Here is an 18,192-nt window from a genome sequence, read left to right as displayed (position 1 = left end):
ATCGATGACATTTTTTCCTTTAGACCCACGCCGAAGAATCACTGAAACGACTACACGATGACATAAGTTCCACCCAACCATCAGACTCACCATGATCTACTCTCCGAAATCAGTAGCATTCTTGGAAACACTCGTCTCCATCAAGGACAGTCACCTCAGCACTTCGCTTTACCGCAAGCCCACGGATAACCTAATGATGCTCCACTTCTCCAGCTTCCATCCTAAACACATTAAAGAAGCGATCCCCTATGGACAAACCCTCCGTATACACAGGATCTGCTCAGACGAGGAGCGTAACAGACATCTAGAGACGCTGAAAGATGCCCTTGTACGAACGGGATATGGCGCTTGACTCATCGATCGACAGTTCAAACGCGCCACAGCAAAAAACCGCACCGACCTCCTCAGAAGACAAACACGGGACACAACCGGCAGAGTACCCTTCGTCGTCCAGTACTTTCCCGTAGTAGAGAAACCACATCTTCTTCGCAGCCTTCAACAAGTCATCGATGAAGATGAACATCTTGCCACGGTCATCCCCACTACTTGCCTTCAAACCGCGCAACCTCAAGCAAACCATTGTTTGCAGCAAACTACCCAGCCTTCAGAACAGAGACGACACCCCACAACCCAGCCATGGCAATCTCTGCAAGACGTGCCAGATCATCGACATGGATACCACCATTACACGCGAGAACACCACCCACCAGGTACGCGGTACATACTTGCACCACTCGGCCAATTTTGTCCACCGTTACTCTGCAGGAAAGGATGTCCCGAAGCGTGGTACCATGCAGACGCTGCGACAATGAATGGACATCGCGCGACAATCACCAGGCAGGAATGTTCCCTTCCAGTCGGGGAACACTTCAGCAGTCAAGGGCATTCAGCCTCTGATATCTGGGTAAGCATTCTCCAAGGCAGCCTTTAGGACTCGCGACAACGGAGCATCGCCGAGCAGAGACTTATAGCCAAGTTCTGCACACACGAGTGCGGCCTCAACCGGGACCTGGGATTCATGTTGCATTACATTCATCCCCCACGACCTGGGTTTGCGAAATCCTACCAACTGTCCTGGCTTGATTCAATTCACACCTCTTTAACCTGGGGGTTACCCCTATCTCTGGATCTGTAAAGACTGAATTACCTGCAAATGCTCACATTCTAAGCATTGTCTGGCATCTTTGAATTTGTCTATATACGTTTCTGGAACGTACCTCTTCATTCACCTGAGGAAGGAGCAGTGCTCCGAAAACTCGTGTTTGAAACAAAGATGTTGGACTTTAACCTGGTGTTGTCAGACTTCTTACTGTACGTCAATAGGAACGATGTAGAAAGGGTAGAGAGCTTCAAGTTTTTAGGTACAAAAGTTTGAGGTCATGTAACAACCGACTCAAGCTCAGCTTCTTCCCTACTGCCATCAGACTTTTGAAAGGACCTACCTCGTATTAAGTTGATCTTTTCTCTACACCTTGCTATAACTGTAACATTATATTCTGCAGTCTCTTCTTCCTTCCCTATGTATGGTATGCATTGTTTGTACAGCATGCAAGAAACAATACTTTTCACTGTATACGAATACGTGACAATAAAAAATCTAATCAAATTGGCCACACTAAATTGCCCCTTAATTGGACAAAAAAAGAAATGGGGACTCAAATTTATTTTAAAAACTCACACTGGGTTAACAAAAACATCTGAAAAAGTTACAGCTTGGGGCACCAAGGTCGAGCAGCAGTGGGTAGTGTTCATGTCTTTCAAACCAGAGCTCTGGGTTTGAGTCCCACTCCAGGAATTGATGGCGATATAAAATGTTTGATAACAGTGAAACAGGTTAATTGTCAACCTCCAAATCCTTCCAATACACCAATGGCAGGCGGTTTTGATGAGTCGCCTGGTGTTCCTTGCTTGATAACAGTGGCATGCTGCAAGCTATACCCTCTGGCCACCTGTTCAGAGAAAAAAAAAGTTATGGAAACAGACCTGTACTTCGTCTGCCTCGTGTTTCTAGTCACGAGAAAACCAGTCTAACAGCAACCACATTGCTAGTGTGTATCCTGACGAATTACAGAAAGGAAGTGTTCAATTCACCCACCAAGCTCAATCACATCCAAGTAGCCCATTAAGTATCACCAAAGATGCCAATGGCAGAAGTGCCAAGTGGATAATTCAATTCCACCTCCTTGAGGTCCCCAACATCACCGATGTCAGTCTTCAGCCAACACGATTTGCTCCCTGTGACATCAGGAGACGGCCGAAGGCACCAAATACTGCAAAAAGACGCTGGACCGTGACAATATTCCAACAATAGTACTGAAGAATTGTGCTCCAGAACTCAAGAGCTGGCTGATCAAAGGTCAAATGATCAAATTCTATGGTGGGGAGCCACTCCCCCCCCCCCCCCCCCCCCAAAAGCCTGCTCCCAGCTACAAGGCACATGTCAGAGTGTACTGGAATACTCTCCACTTGCCTGGGCGAGTACAGCTCTAACATCACTATATCACTCAAGAAGATTGACATCCAGGACAAAGCAGCCTCTTGATGACTCTACCTTCTACAAACATTTAAACCCCCCATCAAGGACTGACAGCCAGGTGTAGCATGTACAAGATGCAGTGCAGGAACTCACTGTGGTTCTCAGGAAGCACCTTCAAACCCATAGGGCAATAAAAACTGGCCTAACCAGGAAATGCCCACATCCCACAAAGAATAAAAGAAACATAAATTGAATTAAATGATTCTAGGTGTCATGCAGAGGTAGGGGAGCGGTGTTTAGGGGAAGAGAAAAAGCAAGACAAGCAGGAAATCAACACAGCTGAAAGAAGCGTCAACTTAAAAAGACCAACAGTTGCCAAATTAATCCACTTCTCAAAACTCGAAGCCAGGAAGAAGAAATAAGAGGGGTTGGGGCTCTCAGTTTTGTACTGCATAAACATGGTGCAACTCAAAATTTCACCCAAATATTTCATAAACTTGTGAAAATTCTGGTACCTAATCTATTTAGGAGATGAACTTCATTTGTTAGAACAAAGATAATAAAATTATCTGGGTACCTCATTTAAAATGTTTTAAAGTTTATTTCAAATATCTAATCTGAAGGAAGGCGGGCTAAGCAGACAGGAAAGTGTAAGCAAAACCGACTAGACAACTGCAATTATATCAAAGTTTATTGTTTACATACCACCAATACAATCTATTGCATTTTCATCTTTCACAATGTTAATGACAGTCAAAACTCACTTCCCAAGGTGCTACAAACTCACATTAGCCTCCAGCCCACAGACCGGAGATAATTCTCACCAACTTTCTGCAAAGTCCACCGCTGTACAACTTGCTGTGCATACCATCACAACTGTTTCGATTCCAGAATGAAAACCTTGAAGTGGAAAACCCCAACTTCAAAAGCACGGTATGCCTAACCTTTAAGTACTGGCAATGGCAATAAATATCAGACCAGGCGACAAGAAGTTACCTAATGAAAAGTAAAATGAATGAAAGTGTATATAGCTAGCATGGCACAAGATGGTTCTTGACGCAGCAATGCAATAAAGAAGAACCCAAATACGAGGTAAACATTCTCTTTAATTTATCTCACTACGATGTCCATTCTTTTTGCAGTGAATCTCATTGTAAGGGTACAATACAATACACCACCATGTCTAATCTGGCAATGTTAAATTCACTAATTAGTTCGGAGCCAGCCAATGGTGTGTCGATCAGATTTCCAATGATGTGCAGTCGAACATTACAACTTGTCCAGGAAGTTATCCAGAGCCGGGATGCCCTCTTTCAGGCCCTTGCGTTTACGGGTTTCAGCCACAACCTGGCATGGGCGGGTGGCTGAATCAAAAGGATCACCAGGTAGGATCTGCCAGTGGTCAAAGACACATTGCGGGAAAGCCTGGCCACCTGTATTGGACCTCAGGTCAGCTGTGAAGCCTGTTGAAAAAAAGCGCAACATAACAGTTGTTAACTTGTAATATTGTGAATTAAACCAATCAAAAATTGCAATCTAGGCTACTCAGCAGGAACAGCGCCTTCTGAACCGGAACCCATTTATATATTTTTCTAGCTTAAAAGCTCACATTAAACAATAAGCCATTCACCGACCTCCAACATTGTCAATAGGCTCTTGACTGGCAGTTGATCAGGAACAAAACTGCCGTTAGCCAATATGGCTGGACAGGAATAATGAAAAGCTCAGTGATTGTAAAACACAAGTGAGGAAGAGAATGGGGAAAGGAGTATTCCAGACAAGTACTGCATTCCTTTACACAGGACAATCATGTCAAAACAGTCCAAAGAAAGATACCAACTACTTACCAAAAGATTCATTTACAGGTAGGTAGGCCTTGACAACAAACATGGGTGTGCCCGCAACATGAGATTCCTCAAATACATGACCACGTTTCCTATTCAGTACACCATAGATACCACCAACCACCTGTTCAGGGCACTGTAATTCAAGGAATCATGATATTCATTACTCCTGGTTCAAAGTTAACATTGGATTAACACAAGTAAATTCCTGCTGTAGTGAGAATCACCTAAATCCATGGCCATTTTGCTCAAAATTTTTATATTTAAAATGCCCAATTCTTTCTTTTTCCAAATATAGGGCAATTTAGCGTGGCCAACCCACTTATCCTGCACATCTTTATTGTGGAGGTGAGACTCACACAGACATGGGGAGAATGTGCAAATTCCACTTGTGATCCGTGGCCGGCGAGACAGCTCTGCACCATTGCGCTGCCCCTTTGCTCAGAAACATAATAAGTTGACTATCCGATAAAGAGGTTCACCAGAAAATACATCTCACTAACAATTACTCATTATATTGTAATGCCTCCATCTTGTAAGTCACTGCCTCGTGCAGTGAAACATCAGCAGCTTCAGCTCAATTTGGAAAGGCCCGAAATTGAACTGGGTCAGGATGGTTCACCAACTCCCATTTCCAAGCTGAACAAAATGAGATGTGAATATATAATCATTGAAACTAGGCAAGTTTTAAAAAATAAATTCAGAGTACCCAATTTTTTCCTCAGAATTAAGGGGCAATTTAGCATGGTCGATCCTACCCTGCACATCTTTTTTTGGGTTGTGGGGGTGAGGCCCACACGGACATTGACCCGGGGCCGAGATCTCAGCGCCAAGAGGGGGCAGTGCAGCCCGAGGCAAATTATGCTGATTAATAATAACCGGGCAAGCCACATTTCAGGAGACATGATGCTCCCAAAACACCAAAACACTCCCAAATATTAAATAGTCCTAAATACCTGAATCTCAACCAGATAGACTGGTTCCATGAGTCTAGGCTGGGCAGTCAGCACACAGGCATAAAGACATCTTCTTGCAGTGGGGATGATCTGACCACCACCACGATGGATGGCATCAGCATGCAGGGTTACATCATGAATGTCAAATCGCACTCCGCGCATGTTCTCATCGCATAGAGCACCCTGGAAGAAAAAGTGGAAAGCATTATACTTCAAATCAAAAATCATGTGGTTCAAATAAGCTAGCTTCACAGCTTGCTATATCAATCAGTTTCCAACTCCTATTGTAACTCCCTGTTAACACTTTAAGGCTTTGCATGCGGAGAGGCAAAGTCAAAATTCCAGGCACAATATGCTAAATTATACGAAACTAAGAAAATAAACTCACCTCTTTGGCTGCCCACTGAAATCCAGCAACAACACTGTCTTTGATTTCATTGAGATACTGGACTCCCTTAGTCACATCAATCAGCATATTTGGGCCTGTACCATCGGGTCCAAAGCACCAGATCTTACGAGCTTCTGTGACATCCCACTCGTACTTTTCTACAAGATATCTGGCACGCTGCTTGAGCTCTTGACGGGCAGCAACATCACCCTTGTCAATGTCTTCCGCGAGGCCCTCGGGCATTGGTCGAGCTTTCATGTACAGCCTATTGTGCTTGTTGGGAGACTTGGACAAACACATTACGTTGGATTCCTCAGCAACAGTCTCACGGTAAGAGACAACTGGGTCAGATTTCTGGATGCAAAAACAAAACCAATCTTGTCAGTGCAAGTCAGAAGAAAATATCACCACAGGTACAATGCAAACCCATTGCCCTTACCTTAATGGGGATGCAAGCATGGTCCTCTTCGAGATCTTTTAGGCAGATTTCTAAATGCAGCTCACCAGCACCAGCAATGATGTGTTCACCAGATTCCTCAATAATACACTAAAGAAAAAGAGACAAAGAAACACTTAGCATTAAAAAATACTTACCAAGACAATTTAACACCAAATATGTGAATGACTTACCTGCACCATGGGGTCAGACTTAGCAAGGCGCTTCAGACCTTCAACCAACTTCGGCAGATCAGCTGGGTTTTTGGCTTCAACGGCAACACGTACAACAGGGCTCACACTGAATTTCATCACTCTCAGGTTGTGAGCTTGGTCATATGTGGTAATGGTACCAGTCTTCACCAGGTATTGATCAACACCAACAAGTCCCACGATATTTCCACAAGGCACATCTTCAATAGGCTCCACATAACGACCCATCATTAGAATTGTTCTGCAATTCAAAATAAATATTTTAACAATACATTTGGGATGAAAAAATGTAACAAAACAATCCCCAAATCATCCATCATAAAGTTGTTTCTGTGAAGAAATTTAGAGTACGCAATTCTTTCCCCCCCCCAATTAAGTGGCAATTTAGCTTGGCCAATCCACCTACCCTGAACATGTTTGGGTTTGTGGGGGAGAATACTAAAGGGAGTATTCCTTTGTCACATGTCTATAAGGTGTATTCGCGGAATGATTATTTTGTGGTGAGTCAGGAGATTTGGGTCAGGTTGGAGGGGGCAGGGACATAGTTATTTCAGACCATACGCCCCACTGGCTGGAGCTGTGGCTTCAGATCGGGACGGATCAAATGCCGGGGTGAAGGTTGGATTTGGGGTTGTTGGCCGGTGGGGGCGGCTTTTATGCTAAGGTGCAGGCGTGATTAAGGATTATGTAGCATTGAATCAAAATGGGATGTGTCGGCAGCCATCTTTTGGGAAGCACTAAAATCCCACACAGACAGGGAAAGGAGGCAGGAATATGACTGTCTAATGAGTGAAATAGTAGAGGTGGATAGGGAGTATTCGAGGATGCCCCACGGAGGGATTGGCGAGGAGGAAAACGTTGCAGGGGCAATTTGATAGGCTGACAATGAAGAGGGCAGTAGGGCAGCTATGTAGTGCAAGAGGGGGGCAGTATGACTATGGGGAGAAGGCAAGTCGCATGCTAGCGCACCAGCTGAAGAGACAGGCCGCGTCCAGGGAAAGAGAGGATTTCGGAGCCAAGGAAAATAAAATGAGGCATTTAGAGAGTATTACCAGCGATTGTACAAGGCGGAGCAGGGCTGGGGGAGAGAAAGGAGAGAAAAGAGGAAGGGATGGTTTTTGGACGAGCTGGAGGAAGTAGAGGGGCAGGCGCTGCAGGAGCCCCTGGGGCCGAGGGAGGTGCTGGGTGGCATTAGGAGTAGGGGACTTCAAATTAGGCATTAGGGGGGACTTCAAAAGGTGGGACATGCTCCCACTATCTCTAGTGGGGAGGGTGCAGACCGTTAAGATGACAGTCCTCCCCAGATTTCTGTTCGTCTTCCAGTGCCTTCCCAGCTTCACCCCCAAGTCCTTTAAGCGAGTGAACAAGATCATCTCAGGATTTGTATGGGCAAATAAGACCCCACGAGTAAAGAGACTGTACCTGGAGCTCAGTCGGGGGGTGGGGGTGGGAAAAGAGAAGAGCTGGCGCTGCTGAACGTTTGCAACTACTATTGGGCGGCTAACATAGGAAATGGGTATTGGGGAGGGGTCGACGTGGGAGCAGTTAGAGACGGCCTCATGTAAAGGTACCAGCCTAGGGGGCACTTGCAACAGCACCTCTGCTGTTCTCGCCGGCCTGCTACCCCTCTAGTCCAGTGGTGGCGGCGGCATAATAGATTGGGGTCAGTGGAGAAGGCACAGGGGGGTGGAGGGAGTCTCAGTCAGGACCCCGATACGCAACAATCTCAGATTTGTCCGGGTCAGGATAGACGGAGGGTTTAAAAGCTGGCATAGGGCAGGCATTAAAAGGATGGGGGCCCCGTTCATAGATGGGACCTTCCGCAGCCTGAAAACGCTAGAGGAGAAATTCAGTTTGCCCGCTTTCAGATACCTTCAGGTACGTGCGCCTTTCTGAAAAAGCAGGTGGTATCATTTCCGCTGCTACCCCACGCAGGATACAGTGGTCTCCGGCACCTGGGGAGGGGAAGGTTTCGGATATTTACCGGGAACTTCAGGAGGCGGAGGAAGGACTAGGGAAGGGCTGGATGCTGGCCTGTGGGCGGACGCTCTAAACAGGGTCAATTCCTCCTCATCATGTGCCAGGTTTAGGTTAATCCAGATTAAGTTGGTCCACCAAGCCGACATGACAGCAACCAGGATGAGCAAGCTCTTTGGGGTGGAGGATAAATGTGTGAGAAGCCCTGCAGATCACGTCCATATGCCCAGCTCTGAAGGGATTCTGGCAGGGCTACGGCAATGTCCAAGATCTTAGGCACGCGGGTGGTGCCACGTCCAGATAGCGATCTTTGGTGAGTCAGACGATCCGGGAGTTCAGCAAGCGAAAGAGGCCGACGTTCTGGCCTTTGCCTCCCTGGTAGCCCGGAGACGGCTCCTTTTAATGTGGAGGAACTTGAAGCCCCCGAGTGTAGAGACCTGGGTTAGTGACATGGCTGGGTTTCTCAGTCTCAAGAAAACAAAGTTTGCCTTGAGAGGGTCCATGGCGGGGTTCTCTTGGAGGTGGCTGCCATTCCTCAACTTTCTAGGAGAGCAGTAAAGGTCAGCAGCAACAGCATCCGGGGGGGGATTGTTACTTTGTATTGTTCCTTTCTTTGTACATAGTTAACATTTTTTTTCTTTGTTCTGCTAATTGTTGCGTAGTTATGCAAAAAATGTTTGACAAAAATTTGAATAAAAATAATTTTACAAAAAGGAGAAGGGATTTGGGACGGTGAGCCAATTTAGTGGGGATGCCATTTAAGGTGGTTGGGGGAATCTTAGGAGATACATTGCAACTGACTTTAGCCAGGGGGGGGGGGGTCCAAGAGGTAAAGATGACCATTCAGCCGAGGTTCCTGTTTACTTTTCAGACACTCCCGATCTTTATACCATAGCCCTTTTTCTGGAAGGTGGACACAATTATTTCGTACTTTGTATAAGCAGGGAACGCGGCAAGGGTTAGGAGGACCCTGCTACAAAGAAAGCAGGGGAGTTGGGGTTGCCGAACTTGCTTCATTACAATTGGGGAGCAAAGGTGAGAAGGCGAGGGGGTAGAATGGAGGAAGAATCTTGCAAGGGGTCCAGCTTAAGAGCAATGTGACGGCGGTGTTGCCAATGGCACCGAGTAGGCATTCAGGGAGAGGGAGCCCAGTGGTGCAGTCCAGTGATTTGGAACCAGTTGAGGAGGCATTTTAGGATGATGGGGATGTCGGTGTTAACGTCGTTCTGTGACAGTCATGGGCTGGTCAAGGTGAGTGATTATCTGGAGGAAGGGTTTGCCAGTCTGGAACAGCAGGTTTCCTGGAATGTTTATGTGCTGTAGCTTTTTTGATACACGGTTGCAATAAAATACATTTTTTGACAAATTCTAAAACTGCCACCATTACTACATCTCCAAGAAAGAAACACAAGGTGGATCCTTATTAAAGAACTCAAATCGAGTTTTTATAGTTTATAGTCACAGCAACATGGAGCATCTGTAACCCACAATACCAACCGTTGGATAGGCTTCAGGTAAAGGTCTTCTTTCTTGCCTGGAGTGTAGTTTGGTCCCATGATTCGGACCTTAAGACCAGTAGAAACAACGCCGGAGAAGACACGGCCAAAGGCATAGAACCGTCCCTTGTCAGTTGTGGGTACCATCTTAGAGATGTACATCATCAATGGGCCTTTAGCGTCACAGTTCTTGATACCTTAAAAGAAAGAAAGAGGGCTCAAGTTAATCCTCAACACCAACCTTGTAGCAGCTCGAGAAACAGATCCACGTACAAAGTGAAATTCCTCAGGCAGTTTAGCTTATTGCAAATGTCCAAATGAAGAGATTTTTTATTCCCATACCAGCCTCCCCGAGCAGGCGCCGGAATGTGGCAACTAGGGGGGTTTCACAGTAACTTCATTTGAAACCTACTTGTGACAATAAGCAATTTTCATTCATTTTTCTTTTTCAGATACGGTGCCAGATGGCAGGTCAAGGAGTAGCTTAAAGTTGAAAGAGGCAGTGACGTTTTGAGGAAGAACGAGAACCTGGCACTTGAAGGCACAAAACAAAACCCTGCATTAAAACAGGACTTCAGGCTGCCTCAAAACAAGGTTTACTCCAGTGTTTTACCAGAGGATCTTTCATATCGATACCAAGAGGGCTGAAGCAACCTTGGTTTAAAAGCTGTCCAGAAGTCAACACCTCCTGATATTGTAGCGCACCCTCATTACTACACTGGAATGTAAATTCTGGAATGGGACTTGAACCCAGACTGTCAATCAGGAGAGAGTTGTTGCAACCACCTGATCTATAGCCAACGGGAATTATGCAAAATGATTAAAACAACAATGTGCAATAGCGGACATGAAGGGATATATCAAATTAACAGAGCCAGATGCAGCTCAGCGGGCACAGTTGAATTCTCTTGCAACAGAACCTCCACTTCAGATTGTGGGGGGTGGTGGCAGAAAGAATGGTGGAAGACATAAAGGAAGGGAGCGAATAGGCTAGCTAACCCATGCCAGATATACTTAGGACGTGGTGCACCGATATCCTGAAGGTGTCCATGAAATTCACTTGTCTATTTCATTGGAAACAAGCTTACACAACTACATTTGGTGGTTCACAACTCCTGGAATGTTGGTCTCATAAAATTCATATTTAACCTACCCATGGCAGCCTCATCATCAGGGGGTCCCTCGTACAAAAGGTCACAACGATACCTCTGAGCAGTGACAGGTGATGGGAGATGAATTGTGATCATCTGCAATAGAGCATCTCCAGCAGGTAACCAGCGACGCATCACAGCCTGCACAAAAGAAAACGCTTTTCAAATATCACAGCACCAGCTTAGAAACAAGAACAGCGAGGTGCTGTTTGTAACAAGAGAAATGAGGGGACAATTTTGAGAAAAGGGCACCTGGATCACTAAGCCTAGTGTTCAAACAATATTCTAATATGGCAGCAAGGGAAAATATATTGTGCATTAGTGCTATTAGATTGGAGAAAGATGACAAGTTATTTAATCTTGAGAAGTCAGTGAACAAAATATAATTTTGAAGTGAACAGTGCCAAGATGCTTCAGCTGCTAATGCCAGTTGGGGTCTCTCCAGTTCCCTATAACAAGTTTAAGAACTACTCACCTTTAGCAGAGGTTTGCCCTCTTTGGTCTTATCCTCATTATCCAGCTTAATGTCAAGCTTCTGAATTAATTTATCAGTCTCCTCCTTGTTGAAATTCATAATTGCATCAAAGACCTGTGAAGAAAACCCCCGTCAACATTACTTTACCTAAAGATTGGCACACATTAAGATCTGTCCATGTGGTAGCATTTACACAGAGCCAATAGGAGACTCCAGATTAATAATAAAATTCTTGAGCTTCAGACATTAATTTTTCATCACTGAACAGTCAGGTCAAAGTGAAGAAATTTTAGACAGGTCATCACGTAAAGCTCCAAGTAAATCATATTAGTTTCCATGTGCTAGTTTGCCATCTTACCTTGAAGATTGGATCCAAGATAAGTTGACAAAAAGTTCTGGGCAACTTCTTACCATCAGCATTGTTAGAAGATTTGCTGAATTTACCAGCAGCAGGATCAAAATACCTGAAATGGAATGGAAAACAATGAAGAGCTTGATGCCAGTTTTCTGAAGCCCTGCCATAAAGAACACGAGGGGAAGCAAAAGGAACATATTATACAAATTGTGAACATTAAAATGCTAATGTCTGCTAGTGTATCCATTCTAATACGCTGCCTACAACATCTCAGCAGTTTTGAAGCTCATTACAGTTCTGACTAGAAGGAGCCAGCTTTATATACAAAAGGAAGCAGCACAGAGGTACAGCATTTTAACTATTAAAAATGATTTGGATGGGAATAAAAAGACCAAGTAATAAAGGCAATATCACAAACCCAATGGGATTTTACTTGGGAATGCAGACTTGCATGCAGCAACGTTTAGACAGTATTTGGTACGGGTTGAAGAAAACTTCTGGGCTGGACTCCCTGGTGCTTGAAATTGCATAAATGGGATCAACTACATTTCACAAAGATAACAAGCCTCTGACAATATGGCACTTCAATTCTAGATGGCGCACACAAGTTCATGCGGGGCTTGAATGCCGGCCTAAACTAACCAATGCACCCCTGTTGTAAAACGCTGGCATGAAGTAAAAGACTGCAATTTGAAATAAGCAGGGCATGCAGGAAACACCATCAAGTAACATCTAGAGAAATATGCAACGCTGCTGATCTGAAACAACTGTCTGAAGAGTGCTGGGCATGCCAGGAAAAGCACCATGCATACCCAAAAGCATGGTGAAGCTACAAAGCTACTTGCATGCCAAACAGTGAAAGGAACAAGTGACAGACACAGATTCTGCAGTGCTGCCACATCCAGCCATGATTGGCAAGAGGACAATTGAATAACAGCGGGGGGGGGGGGGGGGGGGGGGGAAGAGGGTTACGGGTATAGGGTGGGTTTGAGTAGGGTGATCATGGCTCGGCACAACGTTGAGGGCCGAAGGGCCCGTTCTGTGCTGTACTGTTCTATGTAAACTCGAAATGATGGGAGTGTGACCTTCCTTGACATCAAGGCAGCATTTAACAGAGTGTGATATCAAGAAGCCCCATCAAAACTGGCGTCAATGGTAATCGGGGGGGGGGGGGGGGGGGGGGGGGGGGGGGGGGCAGAGTTCCCTGCTGGAGAGTCATACATGGGACAAAAGGCAGCTCAATACCATCTTCTCAAGCGCAATTAGAGATGGGAAATAAATGCTGGCCTAGCCATGTCCCTTGGATGAATAACAAGAATATGCTGTGTGGGTCCTAGTTCCATCACACAAAAATAACCTAGATGTCAACAGCTCACCTGTCACCCCATAATTTTTTCATCATATCCTCAACTTTCTTGGCACGCTCGTCTGCACTGAGGGCAGCTTCACCCTTAGCAGAAAATTTGGCAACATACATCTCTGCAAACTGTTTCAGGGTGAAGGCCCAACCATGGAGTCCAGAACCAAAACCAACTGTTCCATAAATCGGATCAACCTAAAAGAGAAAAGATCGATTAGAGCTACCAGAGTGAGCCTCGGGGCAGACAGCATAATGAATGCCAACAGGTGATACAGGACAAGTCCCAGGTGTCATCCATTGTCGACATTCCCACTTATTCTACATAGTATCCCTCAATTATGTCAAGAAAGAGACGGCACGATGGTCAGCACGGTGCAGAGTACCCGGGATCAATCATTGCCCCGGGTCACTGTCCGTGTTGAATTTGCATTCTCCCAGTGCCATGTGAAGCTCACCCCAACAAACCCAAAGATGTGCAGGGTACGTAGACTGGCCATGCTAAAATTGTCCCTCATTTGGAAAAAAGTGGGAGTGGGGAAGAGAAAGAGCTGGGAGCATAGTGCAGTCTCAGAATAACACGTAGGTCATTCAGGATGGAGACAGGTCAGAGGTGAGGAATCTCTTGTCATATTTCAGGTAGAGGCTGACAAGATTTCTACATCAATGACATCAAGGGATTATGGGGATAGTGCCTGCAGGAAGGTGCCACTGAGGTAGAACATCAGCTATGGTTTAGTTAAATATCAAAGCACGCTCAAAAGGGCCAAATGACCTACGACTGCTCCTATGCAGCAGTCAAGTGAAGATCTTGAGCACAGAAAAAATGTTTGTGTACTAACTTGCAATTGATGGCAGTACAGGACAAAAAAGGGACTGCTACAGTGCTAGATGCTTAATAAAGGGCTGGTTCATCCTCATTGGTATTGAACACATACATCATTAAAGGAATAACATTTCGGCACAAATTCCACTCTTACCATGATGTTTCCCATTGGACCAGTCTCATCTTCACCATAAGTAGAGATGATGACATTGACATTTTCCACAATGCGCTGGAAGGTCTGGTAGAGTTCCTCGGGGACAAGCTGCAGCTCAAGCAAGGCACGGTCCATTTTGTTCATCATCAGCACAGGCCTGATACGTTCAGCAATGGCCTGACGCAGCACAGTTTCAGTTTGCACACATACCCCTAGATTGAGCGAACAATTCCACTTTAGTCACAGGCTCAATTTAGAACCAAAATCAATTCATGCGTGCTAAGTACCACCTACAAAGGCCGTTAATCATCAGTTTACCCAGATATGAACTGACTTTTATAGCACCATCAAATTTACAGTGCAGGCCATTCGGTCCATTGAGTCTACACCAGCCCCTGGAAGAGTACCCTACCCAAGCCCACACCTCCACCCTATCCCCGTAACCGAGCAACCCCACATAACTGTTAGACACTACGGAACAATTTAGCATAACCAATCCACCTAACCCGCTGATCTTTGGACTGTGGGAGGAAACCGTAGCACCCGGAGGAAACCCACGCAGACACGGGGAGAAAGTGCATATTATGCGAAGAGGCTGGACCAGTTGCAATTCTCAAATTTATCTACTGGTTCCAGCGTTTCTAAGCAGAAGCCAGTTACTTCCCAAGAACTTCAGTAGAAGCTGGAGATCAGTGGCTAAGTTCTGAGCCAAAGAAAATCTGAGTAAAATCACTGAAAAATCCAGTTTTAAAACCCGATTTACTTTTTGGTACGATGCTCAATGGTGGCTACCACCATGCTTGCGACACTTACCAGAGACACAGTCTACCACGACGAGAGCACCATCGGTTACACGAAGAGCGGCTGTTACTTCAGAGGAGAAATCAACATGCCCGGGTGAGTCAATCAAGTTGATGAGGAAACCACTGCCATCTTTGCACTGCTTGATGAAAGCTAAATCTTGTTCCTGGAGCTCATAAAACAGGGAGATGGCACTGCACACAAAAACAAGACAAATTGCAATATTTGCCCTTAATACAGAGGTCTAACACGAAAGGTTTTAACAGCAGTAACTACGCTGCACTATCCAGTTATTTTAAAATGAGCACTCCAGACTTGAGACAGACAGAATCCCTACAGTAGGAGGCTATTTGGCCCATCGGGTGTGTGCCAATGCTCTGAAAAAACACCCACCGTAGCCCACCCCTCCACACTATCCCTATAACCCCACCCAACCTGCACATCTATGGACTGTGGGAGGAAACCCAACAGACAACGGGAAAATGTGCAGCACAACACAGGCCATCACCCAAGGCTGGAAATGAACCCTGGTCCCCAGGCACTGTAAGGCAGCAGTGCTAAACAGTCCCACCTTGCCCCCGCCCCGCAGGATAAACTCAGAAAAATAATGTACGCACGGAGCAGTGAGGTCATGGCCAAGTTAGAGTTATGCTCTTTGCCCGGATTCTCCGGCAGGCAACTGCGATGCCACTCAGGATGGATTTAATTGTTGACTAGACATATAGCACAGCCTTTCAAAACACAGGGAAACAACCCCCCTCTCCCAACCCAAAAACACTCACGTAGACTTAATGGTGATGCATCGCTCTTGTTCATCCTTGCGAGTGTCAGTGAACCTAGTTTCACCAGCACGTGAGGAGGCAATGATCCCAGCCTTTGACACTAGAGAATCAGTGAGAGTGGACTTGCCATGGTCAACATGCGCAATCACAGACATGTTACGGATGTTGGACTTTTTGTCCATGATGGCACGGATCTGGTCTACCGTGAAGTTCACCTGAAAAAGAGAAAGTGAGCCTCAGGTGGACGCACCAATGACAGGACCAGCAACGACAGCTAGTCAAAGAAATCAGCAAAGTTATGTACACAACAAATTATGTGAAATTATTGCATCATATGTGCCTTCATGCCAACAATGACGCTTGCCATGTTTTTCCTGTTCCATATAGTCCGACAAAAGGTCCAGTCCAACATTCCTAATGTTTTATTTTCGTGCCCCCACCCGCAAAAGCACTGGAAATCTGCGATACCGCATGATCGCAAAAGGAGCGCAGAACCGGCGTTTATTCGCAATTGCTTAACCAAACGCCGAATATGGGGGGGGGGGGGGGGGGAAAGAGGGGAAGAACAATAAACCTGTAGTCTGGAGCAATCTCTTCTCCATGGGCAAATTCAAGACCAAACGTACCATGATTGTCCTGAAAAATTCAGCGGCAGCGGATCAATACGCTACAGCCGAGGTCGATCCGGCGCTTATAAAAACCACAAAACGGCTCTTGGAAAGCCGAACACGTTAACCGCACCGTGCACCGCAATCGCTCGCCGCCGATTCAACAGGGGCCAGGATCAGACTGTGCCGCTGCCAAACAATGCGGAGGAAACAGGCCGGGAGGGGGTGGAGGGAGCCACGTCCCCGCGTTACTCAACCCTCTAGCCCCGGGGGGAGGGGGAGGGGTGACAGCCGCTCGGCGTCACAAGGACAAAAATGCTGCGTTATTGACCCCCCCCCGGACCGGGGAATGCGGCAACCGGACACCGGGCTCCACGTGGCAAAGGGGCCGTTCAGCCAGCAACAACCCCCCCCCCCCCAAACACTCCCAGCGGCAGGCCGCCGCACAGCCGCGCCCAGCGGGGCCGGAAACGGGGAGACCCCCGCGTCTTGAACATGGCTCTGTGCCCCGCCCGCCCCGAACATAGGCCCGCCTCGCTTCCCCCCCGCCCAAACCCCATCGCGATCAGCGGCACAAACAACCCCCCTCCCCCCACGCCAAGCCGATTGCGCATCAGGCCGCTCGGTGTCGGGCGGAAAGGCCCACATCCCTCCATTGTCACCGCGCCCGGCATCATCGGGGCGGGGGGGGCAGGGGTAAGCGAAATATCAGCGTCGCCAACAAGGCATCCGCCCTCAATATCGCGCCGAACATTTAGCCCAAGGCCCTCGGCGCTCGCCCCGCTGTCCAGAAGCCGCCGGCGACTCACCATTTTGCCGGATTACGGTGGATTATTTGAGGCTGAGGCTCCGGCTTCTATCCGCCTCACAGGACGGGCGGATGAGGAAAGGACCGGCTCCAGCGACTTCCGGCCTTTTACCAGCCCGCAGCCGCGTCACGTGGTCCCGCCGCCGTAGGCCCGGTCCTCCCGGACACGTCGCCCACTTCAGGCGGGGAGAGTACACTGCAACCCTCCTTCGCCAAGCAGAGGAGGACTGTGAGCGCCAATGTATTCAACCACCCCTTTCAGAGGAGACACAGATCCTGTTCCAGGCCCATAACTTCACTGTTGTGATAATATTGAAAATACGGGGTTGCTGAAAATCTGGAGTTTCTTTAAAAACAAGAACTACTGGAAATACTCAGCAGGCCTGGCAGCAGCTGTGGGGAGAGATGCAGAGTATGAGTCGACTTCTTTAGAATTGGAATGGGTGAAGAAAGTATAAGTGGGGCAGAGGAGAGGAGACTGTGGCGTCTACCATTGTCTGCTGTGACAAAAAATTACGCAGACTCAAAATGTTAGCACCTGTGAAGAGAGAATGGAGCCGACAGCCCAGATGAAATTGACCTGCATATTAGAACATAGAACAGTACAGCACAGAACAGGCCTTTCGGCATTGCGCTGAGCCATGATCACCCTACTCAAACCCACGTATCCACCCTATACCCGTAACCCAACAATCCCCACCCCCTTAACCTTACTTTTTAGGACACTACGGGCAATTTAGCATGGCCAATCCACCTAACCCGCACATCTTTGGACTGTGGGAGGAAACCGGAGCACCCGGAGGAAACCCACGCACACACGGGGAGGCCGTGCAGACTCCGCACAGACAGTGACCCAGCCGGGAATCGAACCTGGGACCCTGGAGCTGTGAAGCATTTATGCTAACCACCATGCTACCGTGCTGCCCAATTCTATTCTGTTTTTGTTTCAGATTCCAGCATCTGCAGTAATTTGCTTTTATCTTGGTGTCTGTAGAAGACACCATCGGCCAAGAGGATTGTAGAACTGCAGTGGAGTGACTGTATGGAGGAATTTGATACAGCACAGCGGTTAGCACTGCACTCCAGGTCA

At 46.9% G+C, this 18,192-nt stretch overlaps 1 protein-coding gene and 1 non-coding gene across 2 annotated transcripts; both read right to left on the bottom strand.

Annotated features, from left to right (window-relative positions):
• Window positions 1–3,562: 3,562 nt before the first annotated feature.
• Window positions 3,563–17,256, bottom strand: LOC119952898 (elongation factor 2). The gene is made up of 15 exons (XM_038776514.1): window positions 17,104–17,256; window positions 15,687–15,901; window positions 14,917–15,098; window positions 14,104–14,315; window positions 13,143–13,321; window positions 11,770–11,875; window positions 11,412–11,525; window positions 10,939–11,077; window positions 9,787–9,982; window positions 6,295–6,553; window positions 6,104–6,211; window positions 5,665–6,018; window positions 5,277–5,459; window positions 4,324–4,456; window positions 3,563–3,939 (listed from the first exon to the last, which is right to left on the bottom strand). The coding sequence occupies exons 1-15, from the start codon at window positions 17,104–17,106 to the stop codon at window positions 3,746–3,748; spliced, it is 2,577 nt and encodes an 858-aa protein (XP_038632442.1). The 5' UTR covers window positions 17,107–17,256; the 3' UTR covers window positions 3,563–3,745.
• Window positions 11,649–11,720, bottom strand: LOC119953807. The gene has a single exon (XR_005458119.1). It is a non-coding gene; the product is annotated as a small nucleolar RNA SNORD37 (small nucleolar RNA).
• Window positions 17,257–18,192: the final 936 nt, after the last annotated feature.

This window comes from Scyliorhinus canicula, chromosome 18, assembly GCF_902713615.1.
Source record: "Scyliorhinus canicula chromosome 18, sScyCan1.1, whole genome shotgun sequence".
In the NCBI taxonomy this organism is placed as follows: Eukaryota; Metazoa; Chordata; class Chondrichthyes; order Carcharhiniformes; family Scyliorhinidae; genus Scyliorhinus; species Scyliorhinus canicula.
The sequence above is the reverse complement of the archived record's forward strand: the minus strand, read 5'-3'. Positions and strand labels throughout refer to the sequence as shown.

Coding starts and splice junctions, on each gene's coding strand:
- LOC119952898 (XM_038776514.1), bottom strand. Junction 11,876..13,142: donor AAAAAATTATGGGGTGACAG/GTGAGCTGTTGA, acceptor ATTCCATTTCAG/GTATTTTGATCCTGCTGCTG. Junction 5,460..5,664: donor TTCAGTGGGCAGCCAAAGAG/GTGAGTTTATTT, acceptor TTTTTCTTCCAG/GGTGCTCTATGCGATGAGAA.